Source organism: Chelonia mydas, chromosome 10 (assembly GCF_015237465.2).
Source record: "Chelonia mydas isolate rCheMyd1 chromosome 10, rCheMyd1.pri.v2, whole genome shotgun sequence".
Taxonomy (NCBI): domain Eukaryota; kingdom Metazoa; phylum Chordata; order Testudines; family Cheloniidae; genus Chelonia; species Chelonia mydas.
This window is the reverse complement of record NC_051250.2, coordinates 43,663,896-43,682,715: the sequence shown is the minus strand read 5'-3', so window position 1 is coordinate 43,682,715 and position 18,820 is coordinate 43,663,896. Positions and strand designations below refer to the sequence as shown.

General features: G+C 59.6%; 1 protein-coding gene across 6 annotated transcripts in view; it reads right to left on the bottom strand.

The window, feature by feature from the left end:
* Positions 1–226: 226 nt before the first annotated feature.
* Positions 227–18,820, bottom strand: part of AP3B2 (adaptor related protein complex 3 subunit beta 2) — a 63,950-nt gene continuing 45,356 nt past the window's right edge. For all 6 annotated transcript variants that reach the window (XM_037911205.2, XM_037911204.2, XM_037911203.2 and 3 more), the window contains 8 exons: positions 18,151–18,337; positions 16,768–16,843; positions 11,845–11,951; positions 10,762–10,993; positions 9,727–9,811; positions 8,676–8,773; positions 1,560–1,698; positions 227–877 (listed from right to left, as the gene is read on the bottom strand). In XM_037911205.2, the coding sequence (XP_037767133.1) occupies positions 727–877; positions 1,560–1,698; positions 8,676–8,773; positions 9,727–9,811; positions 10,762–10,993; positions 11,845–11,951; positions 16,768–16,843; positions 18,151–18,337 (1,075 nt within the window). In that variant the 3' untranslated portion in view covers positions 227–726. The remainder of the gene's footprint in view (positions 878–1,559; positions 1,699–8,675; positions 8,774–9,726; positions 9,812–10,761; positions 10,994–11,844; positions 11,952–16,767; positions 16,844–18,150; positions 18,338–18,820) is intronic.

Sequence of the window (18,820 nt, the reverse complement as noted above, 5' to 3'; positions counted from 1 at the left end):
GATCTTGCAGATCAGGACGCTAAGGCCCCCACCTGCTCCCATAGCAAGGCTGTGCCGAGAGGTGACAGCCTCGCCACCCCCTTAGACTGGGGCCTACATTACAGGGCCAGCTGCCAGCCAGCTGGGACTGGAGAGGCTGCCGAGCCTGAGTGGGATGGGCACCTGGGCAGACCCACCGGGGGCTGGAGGAATGATTCCACACACAAGGCAGAGCTGGGGAACGGGGCAGTTTCCAAGGGATTGTATTGAGGTTCCTGGTCATAATAAATAGAGCTACAGCGAGACCGGCACAGAGTGACTTCACGGCACAGGGACCATGGCCACACTGCTAGGGCACCAGCAGGGCTCGCCCTCCGTTGGCTGCTGCTCCGGTACCCACTCCCAAGCTCAGCAGCCTTCATCTGCTCCCCTCTCTCATCCCCTGCTCCTTAGGGACGCAGCCAGGTCTCGGGGGGAGCAAAAACTTCCAGGGCAGTGGCTGTGCACCAGGGGTGGGGAGGTGGGGGGGATGGGAAGAGGGGGGCTACGGACAGCCGGGAGCATCCCGTCCCAGTTCCCAGGCCGCAGAAAGGGGTGGGAGGAGCAGGTCTGTCTGTCACTGCTGCCAGCCAGTGGAGGGGGGCTGAGATGTGGACAACGGAAAGTGCGGAGGGGGGATCTCGGTGGGAATGGGCAGGGTGCTGTTCACAGGCTGCGGGGGGATGGGGAGGAGCAGCAGCCTCCTGGTCACTGTGCCAAGGCTTGGCTAATGTCCTGCACCAGCATGGTGCCAATCACCATCTTCTCACTGTTGACGGTTAGGTGGGCCCTGGCTCCTTCCTTCTGCTCCAAGGTGATGAGGACGAGGCTCCCGCTGGTCACCGTCTTGGCAGCGAACCTGCCCATGGGAAAGGAGCGGGTGTGAAAGCGCTGGCCTAGGGCAACGCCCAGCTGTGCCGCTCTCGCTCATCCCCGGGGCTGCAGCCCAGTACCGGAAGAGGCGGCCCTGAGGCAGCCACAGCCTGTGCCTCTGCACTGGGCCTTAGCCAGCCCTTGCGCCTGCATAGCGCCGGAAGGGGCACACTGGGGGCAGAGACTTCCCGCCGACGGCTGCTCCGTTCACCCACCTGGTGTGGCCAGACCCGCTGACCACAGAGCTGCCTTGCAAACCACGGGGGAGCTGGGCCGCAGCCTGGAGCCCCTGTCCGGACAAGGGACTGCCACAAGCAGCATGCCAGCGTCACATCCACTTTACAACAGTGTCCCCTGGTACTAATCTAGCCCAGGAACCGGCAGCCAAAGGCACCAGGAGCTGGCGGGTCCCAGAGTGGCACCGGCAGGATCAGGGAGGGCGAATGAGTAGAACATGGACCTGCCCCAGCCAGTGCCTGCCTGTTTCCCAATGGGGCAACAGGGGCTCTGGCCACAGCCCCTCTGTAACCACAGCCCCTCGGTGTGGTGCTGTCTCCCCCTAGGGGTGGCTGGCTCAGAGAGGGAACCTGCTCCAGCCTGGGCTACCAGGGCTGCTCCTTTCAGCTCCAGCAGTTGGGACTTGTGTGTGTAGATCGGGGTCCCCCCACCTGTACTCATTGTCTGCTCCGCAGGGCACACGGCTGACGTTGGCGGCCGCCGTCACTCGCTGGACAATCGTGTGGTCGCTCTGGCATTTGTCTGGCAGCGTCAGCTTCTCCATGATCTCACTCATTCCTGTCAGCTTGCCTGGAAAGGGGATTGGGGGGGTCAGCCTGGGGCAGCTCCGCAAAGGGCTGGGCGGAGCCGTCTGTGTGGCTGATCCAGTTTAAAGGATGGATGTGGCCAGGGCTGCGTCCAGCCCCCTGAGACAGGCACCTTCCCTGATTCGAATGGCAGGGCTGAGCTGCCCGAGGACCCTCCCTGCAGCGGCTGGAGGAGGCAGGGCTGCGCCTTCGGCAACAAGGACGAAAACCACGCAGGGAGCAGAGGACAACTTCGTGCACTCTTGTGTGTCCAGCAGAGGGCACCAGCTCCCTCTCTCTGGGACGCCTGGTGTCAGAGGGATCAATGGGGCTCCAGCAGACTGCCCCAGCGGGGTGGGACGGCTCCGTCCCTCCCTGTGCTCCCAGGGCTGAGGCCTTTTCCTGCAGTAAGCAGAGCTGACACAGAGTCACATCCTCACGTTCCATCTACAGTGCATCACACCAGCATAACAGGGGATTGTTCAGAAGGCGCTCCTATCCTAATAGCACCCGCTATCGCCAGAGAAACAGATCTTCAGGTGGCTAAAGAAAACTGTCTGGTGGCAAGGAGCCACTTCTCAACAGTTCCGACTGTGAACTCTCTACTTCTATGGTTTGGCCTTTATGGTCTCTACTTCGCTATTGTTTATCTGTAGGGTCTCCGTCTGGTTCTTCGATTGTGTTTGATACACAACTGATTTTGCAAGGTGTAAATTGAGGAATGCGGTGGGGTCTGATTGGTTAAAGAATTGTTTCATAATGGGCTAGGATGGGTGAAAAATTCCTGTTAGTGTGTGCTAACTATACCTGCGCCAGGCCTAAGGGCACACCCTGCTGCTCCAGCTGATTTCAAACACACAACACAGTGAGTGCCACGAGAAGGTCCACAAACTATTTAAAGGGATACTACCTATGTACTACATCAATGGAACGAGAACCAGGAGGGCCACAGAGTCCCTGTTCACAGGGGCTGGGAGAGATAGTCCCTTGGGGGCTCCTCCCAATTCACCCCAAGCCCTGGGGTCCTAAAAGGCCTGAAAACCCCCGCAGTGCCTGAGAAGGAGTGGCAGTGAGCCCAGGAGCACTTCATGCACTGGCTGGGGGTGTCATGCCCTCCCTAGGGCAGGCCAGCTCCCCAGGCCCTGCCCATGTTGGTTCTGACACTGGGCTGGGCCTCCTGCACTGGCTGGCCACAACCTGTTATTGAATGAAGTCAGAGAGTTGAACCCTGTCTGGGGCTCCCGCGTGAGCTCATCTCTGGGACGGTTGAATCCCAGACCCCCAAGGCCGGGTCTGGGTCCAGAGTTCCAGTCCCCACAGTGCAGTGTTTGTAGTGGGGAGCTTTGCCGCAGGCTCCGATCCCACTGAACTGTAACTGCTCCTCATAGATTGCTCTGACACTGCACAAGAAATGGCTCAAAGGCCATTAGCTTTACTGGATCTTGTGCAGCCATGTCCTGCAGGCACTGTCCATGGGGGGGGGGGGGGCAAGGGGGCATTCCCTCCTTCGCCCTGTGCTAACAGGACTCTCTACCCTAGGCCCAAGTCACACAATCATCATTAAACCAGCACAGGGTGGCTGTGAAACGCTCCCGTTCCAAGTGAGCAGCGTTGTACCATGGGCCCTTCTTGTCCAGCCTCCTGCAATAGCCACCAGCAGCTCCTCACAAGGAAGGCAACCCCCCAACACACCGAGCCAGCTCCCGCTGTTGTCCAGCAGGACAGGAGTTCTGTCCTGGCTGCTCAGTGCCCGGCTTAGCCCCTGCCGCTGCAGGAGGTCTGACCTTAGCCTGCTGGCAGCAGAGCCAGCCATGGCACTATAGGCCACAAACCCATTTGGTTCAGGAGAAAAAGCTAGCAGAGCAGAAAAAGAAGTAGTTAAAGTAAAGTCGTTATATATCTCAAGCTCGGCTACAGCCAGCTATGGGGTGGGGGGTGAGGGGGGGGCTTCCTGACAGGACAGGCGGGGCCTAGCTGGCACATTGGGGTGACATGAGGCTGGACTTGCCCTAGGGAGACGTATGGGGCAGCCTAGGGGAACTGGCGGGAGCCCCCTTGCTCATTTCACCTAGTCCAACACTAATGCTAGGGACCAATCTGGCACTGGCCCCAGAAGAGGCACTGGACAGGGCAGCAGGCCTTTTCCATTGCATACGACCAGGATTCTGACATCACCCAGCAAGTCCTGCTTTTGGAGAAAGAGGCAAACCCCTTCCCAGTGAGGGGGTGGGAATGAGAGGGGCTAACGAGCCCAGTGGGCCAGTGGAACAGCGCAGGCAGCCAGCCCCACACAGGAGCCGCCAAACAGCCCAGGGGAGTCCAACTCCAGCCTGTTCGACTGGGGCAGGCCTGAGGGGGTGATGCGTGCAGCTCCAAGGCTGGTGGGTGATTGACTGTTAGGGGGCATTGCTGTAAAGCTGCCTCCAGCAATGGCCTCAGGAACCATGAGACTCAGCTCTGGTAGAGGCTGCACTGAGCCTGGGCACACATACCCACGGATGCAGAACTATACATGGAGGATGGAAACTCCTCCATGTCCCACCACGGCTCTCTGAGTTGCTGCCTGCCCAGAACCTCAGCACCGATTAAATGAATCTCCTCTAGCTCCCCACACTTCTCTCTGCGCCCCTGTACCCCCAACACCAGCTGCTCTGGAGCTCTGTCCATGGCCCAGTTTGGATCGCACCTCCCACCCCATGATCCAGCTGGAGGGACCATGCTTCAGCAAAGGGCCTCTTCCTTTACCAAGCAGGAAGAGCCCTGGGAATGCACATGCCAGCAGCCTCCCCATTGCCATGCTGGTATGGGAACCCGAGCGATGCTGGCTTACAGCGTGGGACCCTGGGCTCCTCCCTCCCCTTGGCAGGTGGGATTGGCGGGGGATGGCCAAGCCCCTCCTGCAATTTGCAGTCAGACCCCCCTGGGGGCCCTGGGTGCATCTTGCACCCCAAGCTCATGGGCGTGTAAAGCTTCACGTTGATTGAGGGTCCTGACATTGCACTGATGGTGCAGAGCAGTGACGCACCATGATGGCAGCACAGGTATGAGAGGTGGTGGCTCTACCACCCGCCACCAACAGAGAGCGCCAAGAAACATCTATTGGAATTTAACCCTTTTGTGTCATGGGCTCCTCTGTATCTGCCTCCCAGGGAACTCTCTGTTGCTAAAGCATGATGCCTAGCTGGGTGCAGCAGAGGAGGGAAGATCCCTCTGCCATCAAACCTTTCCCATCCCCAGTCTGGGGATTGTGGAACAGGCACCTGAGCTCTCCTTGCCTGCAGCTCTCAGGATCTGGCTGGGACTTGAGCATGGTTGCTGTAATGCAACCAGTCAGGCAGGAGCTGGGGGGTCCTGGCCAGCTCCTGGGACTGCCAGGCAGATTCTGCAGCCTCAGGAGGTTCAAATCTGACCTCAGAGCTTCCCTCATCCCCAGCCTGGGCCCGTCCCAGAGAGTTCCCAGAGCTGATCTGTAACCTGTTTCCAGGTGAGCTATTAGACAGGAGTAGCCCTTGGGATCACACTGGGGAGAATTCCTCCACCTTCCTCACCCTCTCTGAGCCAGGCTCTGGGGATGGTTGGGCCTGAGGTGTGTTACGGCACTCAGAACAGGAGCACGTGCAAGCCACAGTCACGGGTCAATGCAGGCTCCGGCCCAGTGCGGCCAGCTCACAGCACTGTGGGCTCATGTTTACGGTAAAGGTGCTGCCAGGAAGCCCCCACTTGGACACCAGGGACCCAGCTCCTGAGCACAGCTCCAAACGCTGCAATGCAGGAGGGTAGCTGGTCAAACATTCGTGCCGGATGCTGGCTGGTCCTCTGAACCTCGGGGGGCTGCAGAGTGTGGCTGGAAGCATCCCCAGTGCAGGCTCAGGGGGGAGATGGTGGGAATTGGGAATGCTACCAGGGCAGCGTCTCTGTGGTATCTGAGCATGTCTGCTTTCCCAGCCATTTACATACCAATATCGGGGCCAGGGGCTGAACCTGGCACCTGAGCACCAAGAGTCAGGCCTTGGCCTAGAGCAGTGGTACCCAAAGTTTAACAGCCCGCGAACCCCTTTCACTAAATTGTGAAATCTCGTGAACCCCCTCCTAAAAATGAATATTTCCAGGGACTTAAGTTTAAATTTCCTCCGCATTCCTCCTGCTGCTGGATCCCGTTGACTGCCCTGGTCAACTGATCTCCACTGAGCTCGGGCTGCAGGTCCTGCTGACTGCTGGGGCTCGGGCTGCCAGCCCCAACTGCCTGGCCCCGCTCTCCCCGGGGCTCGGGCTGCCAGCCTCAACTGCCCGGCCCCGCTCTTCCTGGGGCTCGGGCTGCCAGCCCTGCAACCGGGTCCCACCTGCTGCCTCCAATGCCCGGAGTCCTCTGGCCACCATTAGTGAAATGTTTCTGGCGAACCCCCTGTAACATTCTGCGAACCCCAGTTTGGGAACCACTGGCCTAGAGGCGTGACTCCACTAGGCTCAGCCCAGAGGGCAAGCTGTGACCACACACAGCCACTCCCGTATGGACCCAGGGGAGTCACCAGGAGAGTCCAGAGCCACAAGGGACAGTGAGGTCGAGAGACGGGCCAGCGCCCAGGGTCCAGACCAGGCGCAGTGGGGAGTGGGGGCAGGCTTCACATTAACGGGGAGTTATCCTAGGCCGGGAGGAAGATGTAAGCCCTGTGGAGGGAGGAGAGGAGGCAGAGCGGTGGCTGGATGCTCCACCTCGAGGAGAAGGGGCAGTGAGTGTAAGGCAAGGGGGTGGGAGGGTGATGCATGGTGAGAACGGCAGGGTGGGGGGAGGTGACCTGAGCAGCCTGGCATGTGCACTGAGCAGAGGGAGATGGGGGCGGGACAGGAGCTGGCCGAGGGCACCCACCCGTAGCCCCCCCGAGGAGCTGCAATGCCATGCTTACCGTGGATACTGCAATGCAGGCTGCAGCTGCCCTTGTCTAATGCGGCAGAGCAGCCTGCGGAGCCGACAGGGGCCCTGCACCCGCAGAGACACAGCCCAGCATACAGTGCTCTGCTTGGCTCTGGGCACCCTCTGCTCATAGCAGGGTGGCCCATTGGATGCTGGGATCGTATTGCCTGATCCCAGCCAACCCCCCGGGGAAGTGACCACCAATACGGCGGGCCCACACCTTGACCTGGTTGATGTGGGCCTCTGGATTCTGCCTGATGCTCCTTACTGCCGGGGGAGCTCCGTGGTGCCCTGGGAACCGGTCTCCTCCTGAGCCCTCTGGCAGTGCTGTGCCACCTCCTCCCCGTCCTGCCCCGATCTCCAAGGCCAGGCCCTAGGCTGGGGATGGGGGCTAAAACAGTGCTAGCTTGCTGATCTAGAGAGCAGCTCCCCGCCATGGACTCACTATGGGGCTGGCAGCAGAGCTAATGCTACAGCTGGTGGGGGAGGTAAGGGGGCAGCAGCAGCTCCTCCTCTGGGAGCTCCTGGAGCTGCGACTTACCTGCACCTGTCCTTAACAGCTGTGCTAAGGAAAGCAAGGATGCAGAGGGGGATAAAACTGGTGTTAACATCAGCCACTGGCACAGTCCCGCCAAGTGCAGTGCAGGGAGCCCCCCCGTGCTAAGTTGCTGCAGGGGCGGGGGCTAGAAGTCACACAAGCATTAACTGAGAGGTGCTACCAGGCAGCAGCGGAGTAGCCACGGGGCCTACGGGGCCCGTGCCCAGAGGTCCTGGCCAGTTGGGGGACCCTGGAGCGCCGGAAAGGTTGGGAAAGCCCCCGCGCCATGACCCCGCTCCTGGGCAGCAGCGTCGGGCAGGCGGGGCTGTAGGGGAAACCCCTGTGCCTCTTGACCCCGCTCCCCGACAGACGGCCGGTTGAGGGAAACTCCCGCCCGCGCCCACTACTTGGCGTCCGCACTGGGGGAAGCCCCCTGCACCCCTGACCCCGCTCCCCAGCAGCGCCGGGCGGGTGCAGGGGCGAGGTAAGCGCCCCGTGCCCTCCTGACCCCATCCCCAGCAGAAGCTGGGGGGCAGCAGGGGAAGCCCCAGCACCAAGACCCCCGCTGCGGCCCCGGGGCTGGAGGAGCTCTCACTCCCCGCTGCGGCCCCGGGGCTAGGAGAACTCTCACTCTCTGCAGCAGACTGTGGCTGTGGCTGGGGGACAGAGCTTCTTTAGTCTTGGGGCCGCAGTGCGGGGGCAGAATGGGGGGGTACCCTGGGTGGAAGAGGGGCAGGGCCTTGGGGAAAGGGCAGAAAGGGATGGGGCCACAGGCAGGGTCACATGCAAAGGAAGTGAAAGGGGAGGGGAAGGGAGAGGCCCCCCCACTTGCTCTGGCCCAGGGCCCCAGGAAACCTTAATCCGCCTCTGCTACCATAGGGGCCCTGTTGTGATGGCAGAAAATGAGACTTGAGCTAACGCTCCTCTTGGATGCGCCCAGCTGGTCTGGGCTCTCATATCTGGCTCCCCCCGTTGACCAGGGGTAGATCTGCGGCATCCAGAGCCTACGGCTGTCAAGTGGTGCCCAGGGGAACGCTGCTCATCAAAGCCAGGGAGTGGGCAACAATGGAAGTAGATTGACTTGGATCAGGCTCACCCTGGTGCAGGGAGCCAGCGCACCCAGGCTCAGAGATCCCAGCTGTGCTCTCCTGGGGAAGCAGTGATGCCCATGCGCAGTGCACAGCCCTGGGGCACTGGCCTAGGAGCCAGGAGTCTTGTCAGCCACCAAACCCCCTTTTCAGTCTAGGCAGAATGGGAGATGGCTGCAGCCAGTCAGCACCTCCTGGTGTGGGATCAGGCCAGGTGAGCCAGTGAGGCCTGGACCTGTCATTGGCCAGGTGGGGAGGGAAGGGGTCACAAGGTCTTTCACCCTGCTCCGTGTGCCAGGGACACTGGACTCTGGAGACTTCCCTGCTTGAGCAGGGCAGGGCAGGGAAGAAGGCTAGGAGAGCTGTCCAGCGGGCTCTGGGTGCCCACGGCAGGGTGAGCTTTGCAGATGCTCTAAAGGCAATCAACACGCTCGATCAGCACTCACCTTGCTCCTTCTTGAACTCGTTCTCACTCATGAACACTGGGGCCATGAGCTCTCCCACCGGTGGCTGGATGGAGACGTAGAACTGGCGTGAGTGGGTGCTGGAGGAAACACACCACAGTGAGAAGGACCCAGCCTGGTTGAACCCGGGGAGTTGAGGGCAACTGTCAATCCCCACCATGCTCCGCCCTGCATGCCAGGCCCAGCTCACCAACAGCGGCAGCCACTCCTCCGAGAGCGCTCCAAAGCCCTGTGCAAAGGGGGAAGGTGCCACTGCCCCACTATAGGGGTGGGGAAACTGAGGCACAGAGGGAGGGTCAGAAGGAGACCCCACCAGCGCTCAGCAGCCAATGCAGCAGCTTGTTACCACCCAGCCCTTGATGCTCTCTGGACAGCAGGGAGGAAGGAGCTCATCCGCCCCGGACAGACACTAGCACCAGCGGGGAGTTGGGGAATGGGACTAGACACCCTGTTCCAAAGCACATGCTCTCCCATGTCAGGCAGTGGGGCAGCCCAACAGCTCAGTACCAGGCGGTGCCATGTGACAGGCTATGTGCCCACTGCTGCCTAAGAGAAGGTAGGCCCTGCCTTAGTTCCCTTCTAAGGTGTGGGGGGAGGACTCCCAAGCTGCGCCAGGGAGCAAATCCCCGGTGGTGTGGGAGTCACTGACTGATGGGGCCAGGAACAAGAACCCTTCTCTGCTTCCTGTAGGGCCCATTTGTGAGCCCCCTCTCTGATCAAAGCAGCTGCACTTGGGCTGGAATGGCTCTGCTGTGGACTCACGTGGGGAATCAAAGCCACCCTGCACTGGTAACACCTGAATGCCTGCCATTACAGCTCCACTAGGCTCTACAGCCACCACCCCACTGAGATGAATGGGGCAGAGCAACTGCAGACAGCCCTGCCCCGGGGTCCGAAGGTGATGTGTCTGGCGGGCCGGATCTGTGGCCAAGAATCCGACACCAGCCCAGCCGAGCGCTGATGAGGGTCCTGGAGCCATGCTAAGAGGGGTAACTCCTGCCTGTGCCCATGGGGGGCAGGGAAGGGAACTCACCACAGCTGGAAGTTGGCTGCCTGGGTGGAGTCGCAGAAGTCGATGCCCATGATTACGTTGGCGGTGTCGCCGGGCGCTAAGGACTCTAAACACAGGGACAGTGCGTGACTGCAGACATAGCGGTCTCCACCTGGGCTGGGCCAGGCTGGCAATGCACACAGTCATGGAATCCCCTCAGACTCCGGAAGGGAGCCAAGGGGAATCCCCGTCTGTGATGCATGAACTGCAATGGCCTTAGCCAGCTCCCTGCTGCACATACACCTCAGGCCAGGTCCTTCCAGGAAGCCTACGAGGTCGGTGGGGAGGTGTCCAGAGGGTGCATGTGCAGCCCCCAGCCTGTGACTCCGCCCACAGGGCCCCGAGGGAGGAACGCTGCTCACTTTGGGGGAGGGTTCAGCCACCTAGAAGTGCTCAGGCCAGTACGGCTGACCGGGGGCTTCCAGCTGGGACCTCCCAGGTGGGCAGCCTGGGAGAGGCCAGTGCCAGTGGGGTGAGGATCCATCCCCCATCCCATGACAAACTGGGGTGCAGGTAAAGACACCACTACCCCTGACCACCCCTCCCCCCCCTATACAGTGTGCCTGGGTGACAATTAGGGCCCCATTCTAGTCCTCCCCAAAATGGCTCCTAGGAGACAGCAGCTGCAGCACATGTCGGCAGAGGGGCCCAGGATCGTGTCCCAGGCAGGCAGCTTCGTGGGGCATCTTCTTTGTCCTACCCCCCTGATTTCGGTCCACAACTGAGCAGCTGGCCCCCCATGCCCAACACAGAGTATTTGGTGGCAACAGCCTAGCTGAGGGGCTTGCAGCCTGGCCCTGGCAGCGGGAGGGGCTGGCCACCTGGGCTCCCGCTGGTCAGTGTGAAGCCCGCGTCCTGCAAAGCCCAGAACGTGCACCACGCCAGGGAGCCTCACTCAGTGGGCAGAGCCAGGCTTCGCCACCGACTCGCTGCATGAGCACCCCTGGCTGCAGCCCTGAGAGAGTGAGCCTGCCTTTGGGAGCCCCGTCATCCCAGCCCAAGGCCAGCTGGCTTTACCAATCTCCTGGAACTCCTGGATTCGCATCCCGGACAGCAGCTTGGGCTCGCTGACCCGCAGGTTCTTCACCTCCGACTCTGTATTGTTGGAGAACTGGATCTGCACGGCCACCATGTGGGGGTCGGGGGGGAAGGGCTGCCGGTTGAAGTAGTACTCCACCGAGAGCCCCTCGCCCGCCATGCGGTGCAGCAGCTCGTAGGTCTTCACAGTGCTGAATGCGGGGCTGAGCATCTGGGTGGAGGGAAAAAGGCCGTTGGCACATGCCAAGGGCGAGATGCAGGCTGGGGAGCAGCGATGAGCCGATCCCTATGCTCCGAGGCAGGGGAAGTGAAGGAATCACTTCAGGAGCCGGTCCTACCTCCATCGCTACCTGCAGATGCCTGAGGCCCTGGGCTGGGGGAGCAGGACTCTGGATGGCTGGCTGGGCTTGCAAGTTCTTCCCCCTCTTGAGCCGTGACGCTGGAACAGTTTTTGGAGTGGGGGTGCTGAGCTGCACCCCTCTTACCCCTGTCCACGCCCCTCACCGCCCCCTAGAGCTGGGGCTGGGAGCAGGGCCATGGCTCTGGGAGGGGGGGACGCGGACAGGGCTAAGGTGGTGGAGGCTAGGGCCACAGCTAGGGGCAGGTGCGGGGCTGGCGGCCGGGACCCTGGAGCCAGCAGTGGAGCCCTGGGGGGCAGGGGCCGAGCGGGAGCCTGGGCTGGCAGCAGAGCCCCCAGGCACAGGACTGGCAGCCGAGTGGCAGTGAGGGCCAGCAGCGGGGCAGGCAGCCAGGACTCTGGGCAGCAGGGGAGCAGGGCCAGTGGCCAGGAAGCCGAATGCGAAACCACCCCCACACTCCTACTTCCCATGCCTATGCTCTTGGGGTGGCCTAGTTCTCCTGAAGGGACCCCAGGGCCTACCTGCTGCCCCATCACTAACTCCCAGTCCCCCTCAAGTGGGGGCGCAGCGGGGGAATCCCCCCGCATAGTGCAGTGCAGGGGAGACCTCACTGCGGCTTTCTAGGCCTCCTTACGCGGCGCTCTGGAAGGAGGGATCCAGCGACAGGGCCGCCGTCCCAGCATGAAGAACCAGGGTCACTCACAGTAGGAACCAGCGAGGTGTCGGTCAGCGTGAGTCCCTCCAGGTCAGTCACCAGGCTGCTGGAGACGATAGCAGGGGAGGAGGCTGGCTGCGGTGGAGCGGGGTTGACTGCAAGGCAGAGACAAGTGGGGAACAAAGGGTTAAGAATCAGTGGTAGCCAGGACTGTCGAAAGCCCAGCCCAGCCTGGCAGGACCAGACAAGTGGGGCTGGGAAGGGTGTCATGGGTTACGAGTCTCCTGATGCCTGGGGTTTGTTCTCCCGTCCCGTCAGTGTTGGGGGTGGAGGGGATTGTGCAGGTATGGCCCAGAGCCTGGGGGGGACACGACCCCACCCTCAGTGGCTTGGAAAGCGGGACACCCAGGAACGCCCAGCAGAGCCCTCTGCTGCCCCCGTTAGCAGCCCGGTTGGGCTGGCAGCCCCCTGATGAGACTGCAGGAGGTAGCAGGGAGTCTGGGAACCGCTGGGCATGGGGGTGGGGCACTGCCCTGAATACAGACTATGAAACAACCAGCTGCAGAGCAGGGCTGAGCGTGGTGCCCCCTCGGGCAGGTCTCATCCAGGCCCAAGCCCAGCCCCAGGGGCACTGCTCGCTCTGCTGCTTCCCAGAGCCTTTGGTTTTGCTTTAAGCCACCTCAGTGGTGCTGAAAGGTGCCAGGCCCAGCCCAGCAGCCACAGCACAGTAGGTGGCAAGGCTAGTGCCCGCTGAACCACCCAGCCCTGCCTTGGATGGGGCGCTAGGACTGAGAGGGCAGCTCCGTCTCCAGGTAGCGCTCGCTCCTCAGCCCCGCTCCCTTGCCCGACAATGGAGTTCGAGGCCAGCTGGGAGAGTGGTTTTGTGACGGGAACACAGAGAGGGCGGAGACCCAATTCACCACCCCTTGAGAGTGAGGGTGGCTCTGTGGGTGAAGCTCTAGCAGGGGAAGCAAGAGATCTGGGCTCTATTCCCAGCTCTGCTGGTGACCATGGGCAAATCAGGTTTTCCTCAGTGCCTCTGTTTCCCCATCAGTTCAATGGGGCACTTTTCATCCAAGCACTTAACAAAGGTGATCGGTAGCATCACCCCCATTTTACAGATGGGAAAACTGAGGCACAGAGCGAAGAGACTGTCCAAGGTCACCCAGCAAAGCAGTGTAGAACCAGGACTAGAACCCAGGCCTAGCCACTAGGCAATGCTGCCTGTAGGCCTCCCTGGGGGATTGGGGAAGGATTTATTAGTATTTGTAACGTGCTTTGACATTCTTGGCCAGAGAGAAGCAGGGGATCGTTAATTCGAACTGGCTGAAAACTTTCCACTGAAATAATTTTTTTTGACAGAAAACAGCTTTTTCTTTGGTGACAGAACCAGATATTTTCACACACAAAAAATCCATTTCCATCAGAAACTGTAGGGTTTTGTCACAAACCCTAAACAACTTAATGTGTCAGTTTCTGGCAACCAATTTTTTTTTGTTTTTACACAGAAATTTCAATTCTCAGCAACCAAAACACAAAAAAATTGTTCAGGTTTTGGTCAATTTAGATTAAATCCAAACCAAAAATTATTTGTGCCAACATTTTTCATAGATCAGAATCACAGTCATTTAGTTGTACTCCGGTAGCCTGGGAGTGCTAGGTGCTGCACAAACACAGAACCAAAAGCTGGCCCCTGGCCCACAGGGCTGCAATGTCAGAGTCTTTAGCTTATTAGTCAGACTTTCCACAGGCCACTCTCCATCATCCTGGACACCCAGGGACAAACCCAACCTGACCTACGTGGGCCAACACCACACAGCACAATTATGGGGCCGGGGTAGACTCTTGTGCTATTTTTGTGGGATGGGCTCACTCGTCTTAGAATGTGGCTCTTTTCTCCTTAACTAGAGATCGGTTTCCCAAGGTCCTGGAGGGTGAATTCCCATGGGGGAGTTTCTCTCCTGCCTGGATCCCAGGTGCCCACTCAAAAACTGAGAGAAAGGAGGGTGGGAATTAGGGACACTAGGTGAAATTCCTCCCCTGTACAGAGGGCTGGGCAAGGCCTAGGCACCTGAAGAAGAACACGCTCCCAGCATCTGTAGCCGTGAAATGTCAAGGCTCCCTCAGCACCATGGACAGATCACACAGCTATGAAGAACCAATCAGCAGGCAGCTCGTGAGCCCAATGGGTGGGATATCAGAACTATATGCATAAGCACTCCCTCCCCGTGCAATGACATGGGCGCCACCCCTTTAGAGCATGCAAAGGTCCCAGAGTGCTTTGCAGGCAATGATGATTAGGCCAGGGCCGAGGAGACATTAGTTACATCTCGCAGTGGACTAAGAAGAGCAGAGGTCTATTCCCAGCTCAGCCACTGGCCTGCTGGGCAACCTTGGGAAGTCACTTCCCTGACCTGTGCCTCAGTTTCCCCATCTGTAAAAGCGGATAATGATACTGCCCTCCTCTGTGAAGCCCTTTGAGATCTAGGGATGGAAAGTGCTGTATTAGGATGAAGGGTTACTACAACAACAACAAACAACAACAACTGGTTGCACTCTAAGTCATAAGGACAGGCAGAAATTGGAACCCAGGAGTCCTGGCTCCCTGTCCCTCTCTAACCACTAGACTATGCTGCTACAAAATCTAGTCATACTCATCCAGCCTCTTCTGGTCTCCTTCCCTGGGGCTCACTCTGTCACCAAACGCAGGACCCCACAACAGAGCCAAGCTGCTCCACAGCCTCTAGGGCACCCCTCAGAGTCTTGTCTCAGCCTCCAACTTCCCCACACGGAGCTCAGGCTTTTCCTGAAGGGGGTTGTCTCATCCTTTGCTCATTCCTTCCCCGAAAAGCCACATTTCCCAGGACATCTGCTCTTAAAGGGTTCTTGGGCCATAAGGGACACCTGGGGTCCTGTGCACACATTGAGTGTGACACTGCCCCTGTCCTCAAAGTCTGTCCCAAGGAGAGTCCCTGTGTCTTTGCTGCACACCCCTCTCCCCACCATGGGAGTGAGAACAGACTAACCCACTGCAGTGGTGGCATGAGGCACATTCCCCCTTTGCAGTCCCAGAGGGCTCCCTGAAAGATAGATTTGTCCCACAAGGGCCTTCTATTTGGCTCACTGGGCATCAGATGCTCCCCCTGGCTCCCTGCTGGGGGTCCGCTGTAAGGATGGCCCCGCTGCCTGGCTCCAACTCTGCCTAGGGCCAGCTGGAGCCACATAGCAGCAGAAACCCCAATGGGGAGCAGGAAGGAACAGTTGATGCCTGGTGGGCCAAATGGAAGGCCTTTGCCAGCGGCTCCGGTCCCTGTGCTCCCCTGCAGTGCCAGGTGGCCCCTTTCCCTCCCCTGCAGAGCATCCTCCAGGTTGCCACGTGCCAGTCCCAGGCCTCGGTGAGGGGTGCTCAGAGGTGGGTCAGTGCAGGGATGCTACAGTCTAGGAGCAGGCAGGGGAGCACAGGGAGGACACAGAGGTGGAGCCAGACCTGAGTAGCAGGACCTCCTGGACAGCAGAGCCCCCAGCTGGGAGCAGGAGCCAGGCACAGGCAGGAGGAGGTGGGGATAGGACAGGCTCTGGGGGGAGCTACCTCCTGTGTCCCCCACTGTCCCCATCTTCCTCCCAGATAGGGCCCCCAAAACTGAGCTTTTCAGGGAGCCCTCTCAAGTTATTGACTTGAACTGGGACCATATAGAACATGGTTGCAACCAACGTCCTGTAGTGGCACCAAATCTTGTATAAAGGGGGTCAAATAAGGTGTCTCAGACAAGGTTATGGTTTACTGGTTATGATTATGCTGTCTACGTGTGTGTATCATTTTTGTAGTTATGAATATTGGTTCTATACTGTCTGTAGTTCAAACTTGTGCTATGCTTCTGGGTGACACCCCAGACAAGTTGGTGTCAGCTCTGCCTAGCCTGCTTGATGGCCCATTAAGGACCATCAGCTATACAGCTGACCCATTGAGAGAAGGCAGACACGCCTTGGGACTCAGCAAGGTATGCAGGGACATGCCTATGGACCAAACTCTGAGGTTTTTCCAGGCCATGTGATGGATGGCTTCTCTTTGGGACAAAGAAAGAAAGACCACTTGGCAAGAGAACATAAAAAGCTGCTGCAGCTCCTCCATCTTGTCTTCAGTCCTGCTTCTTACCTCTGGAGGGACTTTGCTACACTGAAGCCTTGAACCAAGGACTGAAAGACCCATCCCAGCTGTGGACGTACTCTAGAGACTTGATTTGAACCTGCAGTTTATTCTATCGCTGCTGCAAGCCTGAACCAAGAACTTTGCCACGACTGTGTGTAATCGATTCCATTTATCCAATTCTAGCTCTCATCTGTATCTTTTTCCTTTTATGAATAAACCTTTAGATTTTAGATTCTAAAGGATTGGCAACAGCGTGATTTGTGGGTAAGATCTGATTTGTATATTGACCTGGGTCTGGGGCTTGGTCCTTTGGGATCGAGAGAACCTCTTTTCTTTTCCTGGGGTATTGGTTTTCATAACCATCTGTCCCCATAATGAGTGGCACTGGTGGTGATACTGGGAAACTGGAGTGTCTAAGGGAATTGCTTGTGTGACTTGTGGTTAGCCAGTGGGGTGAGACCAAAGTCCTCTCTGTCTGGCTGGTTTGGTTTGCCTTGGAGTGCACAGAAACCCCAGCCTTGGGCTGTAACTGCCCTGCTTTAAGCAGTTTGTCCTGAACTGGCACTCTCAGTTGGGTCCCACCAGAACCAGCATCGTTACAGGCCCCCATGGGACAAATGCCACCACTGACTCCCACGAGAGCCAGGCAGCAGGCAGGCAGGGAAGCTACAGTTCCAAACAGGGAGGAGGAGAAATGGTAGCAAAGCAGAGGAGAGATGGGGAGATGGACGGAAGGTGTCAAGAGAAGTCTCCCTGACTCTCCCCAGCTCCAGCCCTCCAGCCCATAGTGCAGTGGGGATGAGCCATGGGGCAGCGACACTCACAGTCATCCAGGTCCAGCAAGGAGATCTCCTTCGTCCCTTTCCTGGCGTCCTTTGGAGTTGGTTTGCTGCTGGGAGGCTGCAAGAGAGGACAGAGCCGGGGCAGTATGACTGTCAGCAGGCGGGGTGCGGGCAGAGGGCTGGGAAAGGAGCACAGGGCCCTGAGAGGCCCAGCCAGTGGTGAGCTGGAGCCAGTTTGCACCGGTTTGCTAGAACCGGTTGTTAAATTTAGAAGCCCTTTTAGAACCGGTTGTCCAACAACCAGTTCTAAAAGGGCTTCTAAATTAACCGGCCAAAAGTGGCACCTTAGGCACCAACTCCATGGGTGTTCCAGCCCTGGGAGCACCCAAAGGGAAAATATGGTGGGTGCGCCCCCACCGGCAGCTTCCTGCCCCACCCCCGGCCCCAGCTCGCCTCCACCTCCTCCCTGCTCTGCTTCGCCGCTGCCCCCAGGCTTCCCGCAAATCAGCTGTTTGCGCGGGAAGCTGGGGCGGGCTGAGAAGCAAGCGGCGGCTTCCTGCTCAGGCCTAGGGAGGTGGAGGTGAGCCGGGGGGGTGGAGGGGGGGTGAGGAGGGCTGCCTGCGTGGCAGCAGGTAACCTGGGGGGGGGCGCGCAGGGGAACCGCTCCCTGCCCCAGCTCTCCTCCGCCACCCTCAGCCTGAGCGGGAAGCCGCCGCCTGCTTCTCAGCCCTCCCAGGCTTCCCGCCGAACAGCTGATTCGCGGGAAGCTGAGGGGGGGGCGCAGCAGAGGTGAGGTGATCTGGAGCCGGGCTTGGGGCGGGGAGCTGCCGGTGCATGCTCTGCACCACCAAAATTTTCCCAGTGGGTGCTCCAGCCCCGGAGCACCCAGGGAGTCGGCGCCTAAGGCGCCACTTTTGATGTGATCAGTGGGGGAGCAGCTGCTCCCCCTGCTCCCCACTAGCTACGCTCCCCTGCCCCTAGGAGCCAGAGGGACCTGCCAGATGCTTCCTGGGAGCTGCACCAGGTAAGCACCTCTGGGACTCCCCATCCTGCCCCCTGGCAGGTTCCTCTGGCTCTTAGGGGTGGGGCGGGCACCCACTACGGTGGCCCACGAGACCCTCCTGCCCAGTTCTGGGGGCAGTCAGGGGACAGGGGTGGATGGGGCAGGAGTCCTGGGGGGCGGAGGTGGGCAACAACCCCCTCGTGGGGTGAGGAGGGAACCCGTTGTTAAGATTTTGGCAGCTCATCACTGGGCCCAGCTCAGCACTAGCACGGGGAGCCTTGGTGCAGGATGCTCAGAGAGGGGTAGGAGCTGAGTCCCATCCCAGTGCATGGGAGCCCCGGCCCACCTCTGCAGGGCAGATGGGTGGTGCCAGGGCTCAGCGGCAGCAAGCCCCTCCCTGGACGCCCAGCCCGTCCCCTCACCTTGGTTCTCCTCTTGCTCTCCGGCTCTGACTGGGATTCCTCTGCCTCGGAGCCGGAGTCCGACTCGGATGAGCTGCTCTCCGAGACGCTGCCCTCCTCCCAAGAGGACTCGGAACCCCCTTTCCCTTCGTGCTGCGGCTTCTTCTTCTTCCCCTTCTTCCCCTGCTCCTCCTCCTCGCTGGGGTCGCTGCGGGAAGGAGAGGGTCAGGCACAGGGCACCACCACACCTCGCATGCCCCTCGAACAGGAGGACTGCCAGGGGGTGCCTGCTACCAGTGGCTAATTTATATACTTTGATATCATGGGATAAGAGCCACGGCTGGGGACCACGTGTCTGAACTAGGCTCACTCTCTCCGGCAGATTTATCTGGCAGGACTACCACATTGTGCCAATGTTGGGGTGATGTCACCCCAAGCTGTGACACACCCTGGGTGGCTGACACCCTCCCCACCTACCCCACCCCCAGCACTCCCCTGCTGGTTGAGTGACTGACATCCCCCCCACCAACACTCCTGCATATCCCCCTGCTGGCACTGGAGTAGCTGGGCCCAGCCTTTCAGCCTGGGATCGCTGCCTGGCACATGGGCAAAGGTGCTGGGTGTTAAAGGCATGAGAAACAGACATGGTGGGATGGGCTGTAGTCCCCCCATATCCCCGGGGGTGTTCCTC